The 6,648-nt window shown below is 38.3% G+C and overlaps 1 protein-coding gene across 10 annotated transcripts in view; it reads left to right on the forward strand.

Annotated features, from left to right (window-relative positions):
- ralgapa1 (Ral GTPase activating protein catalytic subunit alpha 1) overlaps positions 1 to 6,648 on the forward strand; it is a 75,589-nt gene that overhangs the window by 802 nt on the left and 68,139 nt on the right. For all 10 annotated transcript variants that reach the window (XM_054795422.1, XM_054795419.1, XM_054795420.1 and 7 more), the window contains exons 2-3: positions 3,024 to 3,134; positions 3,271 to 3,320. In XM_054795422.1, the coding sequence (XP_054651397.1) occupies positions 3,024 to 3,134; positions 3,271 to 3,320 (161 nt within the window). The remainder of the gene's footprint in view (positions 1 to 3,023; positions 3,135 to 3,270; positions 3,321 to 6,648) is intronic.

A 6,648-nucleotide genomic window follows, 5' to 3' on the forward strand; every position in this document is an offset into this window, starting at 1 on the left:
ATATTCGAGACTCATCTCGACATAGAAGAAGACAAGTTTAGCAACATTAAAGTGTTTTGTCAGTCTTGTACGGTGGCGGACAGGGGTAAAGCGCAATAACGTCCAAACACAAAAATGATCCAAAACCACAAACATCTTAATACACATGCAGTGGGACAATGGTACAAATTAAAAATAGCAGCAATGATATAGTGTTGCAGGATGAAAAACAAATGCTAAAGAAAACTGCTGAAAATTCCCAAAACACGCACAACAGGGAAAAACAACTACATGAGAGAATTGGTGCAAGTTCATGGACCTTAGCCAAGCTACCAGGGGTGCTGGACTTGAGGTTTGTCCCTCTTTAAAGACACGAGTGGGGTGCCCAGAAGAAAGTTAGCGGAATGAAAAGTTACATTTATCTTTAACTTTTGTTAAACACGTAGCTGTACAAATGAGTTGCTCTATAATACTGTAAAATATTATAGCCAAATGTTTAACAAAGACACAAAAACAAATGTGCCTGTTCACTACGCCAACTTTCTTCTGGCCATCCCGCCCATGTCTTTAAAGAGGGACAATCCTAAGGTCTGGTGCCCCTGGCAGCCTGCTGAACTTGCGTTTTGTTCTGTGAACTCGCAGCGTGCTTTTATTGTTTTTTTGTGTGTTCTTGACATTTGCAGCATTTTTCTTTCACGTTTGTTTTTTTTTATCCTGCAGCATTTATGCAACTGCATCATTTTTCCGTTGCATGCATTTTATGGTGTTTGTGGTTTTGGATTATTTCTTGTGTTTAGAGCATTTGGACCTTGCTGCCCATTTGACCCCTGTCAGCCACCGGAGTCTTGATTTTTCCAGGGGTGTGTCTGGCCTCAGAAACCTTGTTTAACTATTGAATTGCACCTTATTTGTATTATTATGATATAAACATTGCAAGGTGAAATATTAGTTTGGGTTATTACTCCGAAAGTAAGTGTCAGAATGTTTCCCACACATGCACAGAACACACCCACTTACTGAGTAGAGATGAAAACAACCTCTAGTATTTCCTGTGTCCTGTACAGTAGCACCACTTCCTCTTTCCATTGTTAAGTGCTACAGTGTGTGTATGTGTCCATGCATGCATAACTGCCGTGTATATTCTCCACATTAAGGGGGTATGCTGCGAAAGTGGCTCAACAAAACCGTGCTTTGTGCTCATGATGCAGCTCAACAAAACCTAAATTCCCCAAACAGAATTGAGCAGTACCTCGACGGTGGTTATCAGCTTACGTTGTCAAGTCCGGTTCTCGGCTTTGTGCTCAGGGGGCGTTGGACATCATATTATTCTACTTCCGCACAAAAATGAAGCAATGCCGGTGTATTTTACTCAAGATGAGCAAGTAATTATTATGGAGAGTTACGAGGCGTTCAAAAAAAAGATTATTTTTGCCAAAAACAACTTTGTCGCCGCCAATAGAGTGAGTGAGGACAACAACTGTCTTTTCATTTTTGAATGATGTCTATATTGTTTTGATATTTTACTGATCTTGATAATAGTGTGTGTTTTATTGAAAGCGAGGCTGAGTGTGCACAATCGATAAATGTTCTGTTTTTTCGGGACGAACCCGCAAATCTACCGTCTCTGTACAATGACAATAAAGACCTTTTTGACAGCGAGTGACTCGCATAGCTCTAGACGTAAAACCCTGATCCGTTATATCAAAGTGAAGTAATTACTGTATACTCATTGTCTGTGACAAATAAGTACTAGGTCGACTGATGAGTTGCGTCAGTGTACTCATGAGACATGCTGTACCTTGAGGTGACCACTAGGTGGCAGTGTTCATGTGTTTTGTGGTGACTTGTCCTTGTGACAACTTTTCCTTTTTTGTTAAAATAAAGTGTTTTATTGCGGTTGATTGATGCCTCAAAGTGCTTCTTCCTCCAGCAAATATTGTCATATAAAAAGACCAACAGGCTGAGTACTCACACAAGGACTGATGTGACATAAACATGCTGACATCGGCCGAATTCATATTTCGTATCGCATTTTATTCCTGACGCCCAGCTCAAAAAGTGAGCATATCTAGCGTATTCCCTCGGCTGAAAATTGATCTCGCTTATAATTTCAACAAGGAATGCTAATGGATCAGCGCGATCTTGAAAAAGCTCCCATGTCCAACGGCTTCTCAATAAGTGGTGACGCCATCTCCGAATTAGTGAAACAGTGGTGCTTTCGTTGCATAACTTGGTCGGCACCAGGTTATGTGTTTAGCCTAAGTTACCACGGTGATACAGTCGCTTTAAAGGAGCGCTACCTTTATTGAACAAGCAAGCCTCGCTAACCCACTAAACACGCTTCGCAGTACACCCCCTAAGAGTTCTTTGTCTATGTTGTCAATGTTCCCTGTTGTTGAAACACATTTAACTGTGGCTATTGAGTCAAATCTCCTATAGGTTAATGGCTGAACAACATTGGCCCACGATTTGCTTGTTACTAAATATGTGCAATGTTATCCCGCAGATTTTTAAGTATTTTGACTTGAGAGAAGTCAATACATTTTTCAGTGTCGATACTTTTACCACTCTAGATCCTGCAATGTTAACTAACAACATTAGTACAGAACAATGTGAGAATATAGTAACTGTTTTAATAATGTTGAAAACAGTCCAGACAGGTGCTTGTCTGTGTGCGGATGTGCTCGTCAATTTTTAACAACACAAATATGCCGTATGTCCTCCATAATGTTGCATTATAGTTCCATTTAATATGTCTGCCTCAGAAAACGCCTACAACTGGTTTAATTGACAATTTCAAAATATTACCTGAATAGTGTGTGGTTGGGCTTTTTGGGTCTCCATTGGGTCACTTGATCGAACGGCTCAGAAATATGGGAATAAAGGAAGAGATAAAGTGAGCGTCCTAGATGGCTGATGCAAAAATTCATAAACAAACCAATTTTTACGAGGAAGGAATCTGTTGACAATTTGAGAGGACCTCGGTTTTCTTTATTTTACGGAGGTCATTGAAAATCATCTTCATTTTCCTGCATGTTTTCCAGAAAATGCTGAGCCATCAGAGCTGAAACAGTTCTTTGACTTCAACTACTCCCATATCTACTATGTTTTCTTTGAGAACTTCATCACCATTGAGGTCAGCCTCAAACAAAAAGGTGAGCGTCACCGACTCTTGCACCCTCTGTTTTAAATCTTACATTGATTTAAGATTGGTCAGTTCGTAAAGTAGATAAAAATGAATGAATAAATGAATCACAGATTTACTTTTATGTATTTATCGATGTGTTTCAGGTCACAAGTCTCAGAGGGAGGAGTTGGATTCCATCCTCTTCATTTTTGAGGTAATTAGACATGCATTTATTTTATAATATAATCGTGTAGAAATTTCCATCCATCCATTTTCTATGTCGCTTATCCTAATTAGGGTTGCGGGGGTATGCTGGAGCCTATCCCAGCTGACTTTGGGTGAGAGGCTGGGGTACTGGTCGCCAGCCAATGGCAGGGCACATATAGATAACTATCATTCACACTCACATTCATACCTATGGACAATTTAGAGTCTCCAATTAACCTAACATGCATGTTTTTGGAATGTGGGAGGAAACCGGAGTACTTGGAGAAAACCCACGCACACACGGGGAGAACATGCGTGTAGAAATTTGTGTAGTAAGAATAAATCATACTACCGCATATTGTTGGGTGGAGAGAGGGATTTATTTTGGAGAGCAGGAAGTGTGTTGTCTCCATGACAGAGCTCATTCGGTGCATGTTCGGTCACTGTTTTATGTTGACGTTATTCTTTACTTGAATGTTAGACAGCAGGGGTGTCTACACTTTTTCTGAGGGAAATTGAAAGGATGCAAGGGCCACTTGGATATTTTGTAAGCCAACCCATGTAGACATTTTAAGAAGTTCTATATATTTCAAGAAAAAAAACTGCATTTTAGCTTTGTAATATAGGTGAAATGCTACTAAAATGACATTATTTTTCCCCATAATATTACAAGTTTATTCTTGTAGCATCATGATCTTTATTCTTAGTCGATTACAACTTTTTTATCTTAATATTTTGACTTAATTATTGCAAAATTACAGCTGTTCTTTCCATCGCTGCTGTTTTTAAAAAAAAAAAAAAAAAAATTCCAGCTCTTTCAGATTTCCTCCTGTAAGTTTTCTTCTCGTAATTGTGACTTTATTCCCATAATATTTTGACTTTAATTCTTTAATATTAAAACTTTCCCCAATCTAATTTTCCGAAAATGACAAGTTTATTTGTTTTTATTTTGTTTTTATGTTGTGTCTTTAAAAAATATATATTTTGTTTCTTTACTATTTCATCTCTGTGCTATTAAAATTATTTTTGTCACAATTATTGTTTTTATTATTTTTCTCGTTACAATACAACTTTTTTCTCTTAATAATTTTACTTTATTCTTGTAAATTTGTTTCTGTTTTTTCCATTTCTGCTGTTGCTTTAAAAAAAAAAAACAATTATTTCAACTTTATTTTGGATACATTTTCTTCTTGTAATATTACGACTTACGACTTTATACTAGGGATGCTGCGATCGATCAGCCACCAATCAATATCGTCCGATTTCTGTAAAAAACACGTTTTTGGCGTATGCCGATAAAAGCCTTTGAAAGCCGATCACAAGCAAATCCTACGTGTCTGCTGTGTCAGGTAGGGTTGCCAACAAAATGATGCATCTTGTATTGAGCTTGACACAAGGCTATGCCAATCGATGACAGCGTGTTTGATCACTCTCTGACCAAACCTTTCTCACGTTGACTCTTCTAGCATCTTTGTTTACACGCTTTGCCTAACTGTCACTGGCTGCTAGCTAGGTAGAGTTAACCGCCTAGCTTCTGGTCTTCGGACTCCAAATGTGACTTTTTACCACTGTGACATTTTGCTTTTAAAACAAACCAGCAATGCGGTTAGGTTGGAGATCATTTTTGTCCCACTTGGAAGCCACAAGTGTGTATCACGTTCATGGGGTATGTACTAACTTTTTCAAGTGTCACTCATCAACTTTACTATCTTGTCATCATGCTAATTGTATCTTATCCTCAAAGCCTTATGATGGTGATACTATGACAGGGGTCTCCTTTCTTATCAGCTGGTTTTATTCAACAAATATTTGTTTAAGCTCTTAGTAGTTTTTATTATAACTGTTGACTGCAGACTTTATGCCTTTTACTGTATTTAATGACAGATGCCCACAAAATAGCATGAAGACGATGGCCACACTGAGTGGACATCTGCTTGGTAAATAAAGCAGTGTACAAGTGAAATATTGTAGTTATTGATGGTTAATGACGTGTATTTCCTGCGACTGAGAGCCGCGGCGCACTGTTTTTGAGCATGGCTGAAGGCGGAGGAGAAGCAAAGATGAGGAGGTACCGCTGTAATATGGAAGTGGTTTGGTTTCCATAGAGCATGCAAGAGACCACGATATGCAAAGTTTGCAAAGCAACGGTGACGGCAAATTTGTTCTATCATCTGAAGCACAGACATATAGACTTGTCATGAAGCGTGAGACAATAGTCACCTAGCGAGCACTTACTCAGTCAAAAATACAAAACGCTTTTGCTCATGGCCTTCCTTACGACAACAAAAGTAAACGTTTCCATGAACTGACTGATACAGTGTCATATTATTTAGCCAAAGACATGATGCCTTTACACTCGAACAGGACAATATTTAGCTGTATTACTGTTTTGCAATTTGCACTTGCTACTTAACTGTATACTTGAATTCTGAATACTTTGCACGGATCTAATTTGATAGACACTAAATGCACTTGCAATATTGCACAGTTTGTTACCAATAACTCAATAAATGTGCTTTAATAAGGTTTGTAACTTTTTATACAAGATATTGTCATATTGTAATACATCCCAAAACTATTGTACCTGCTCAGGTCGATATCGCCCAACCCTAGTTTTTTCCAGTGTTAATAGGAACCATCAAGTTCCTATATGAGGAACACATTGTTTTGCCTTGTCACTTTAACCTGAACCACCATTAGCAAAGTGTTGTTTAACAGGAAACCCCAAAGCTCAACAGTGAAGGCAGCATGGATGCAATATGAAATGGAACTTTGACTGAACACGCAACGAAATCACTGAAGTGGGTGTGATTCCATGATCAGTAACTCTTGGATCTGCTCCTGTTCAGCACCACCTAACCACTGCCGTTCAGCAGCACTATAAGCGGGGTGTTGGGGTAGCAAGGATAAGATAGCAGAGAGATTTTGTGTGTGCGTGCATGCGTGTGTGTGTGTGTGTTGCTGACCTCCATTGCCTCTTTATTCCTCCTCAGACCAAGGCTCCAAATGCAGTGGAGGATTTGCTAAATATAGCTGAAATGACTTCTCTCTCTCCTATTCATAAATGTGCCTGGTTATTGTTTGCCATCATTCAAATTGTCTGATTCCTTTTTGTTGAGTAAAAACTACACTTGATAACAGCCAATATATTGAATTACAATTTATTCTTATTTCGCAATGTTTATTTATTTTATTTTTTTTAAGTTTGGGGGCAATCTGTCACCAATGGTTATAACCTTCAAGGATTTCTACTTTTAAAGATTGATTTTATGATAGTGATATTTAGTATGTATTAAAGTCAGCTTATGAAGCTTCATTAAGAATAGAATTATAAA

This window comes from Dunckerocampus dactyliophorus, chromosome 13 (assembly GCF_027744805.1).
Source record: "Dunckerocampus dactyliophorus isolate RoL2022-P2 chromosome 13, RoL_Ddac_1.1, whole genome shotgun sequence".
NCBI lineage: Eukaryota > Metazoa > Chordata > Actinopteri > Syngnathiformes > Syngnathidae > Dunckerocampus > Dunckerocampus dactyliophorus.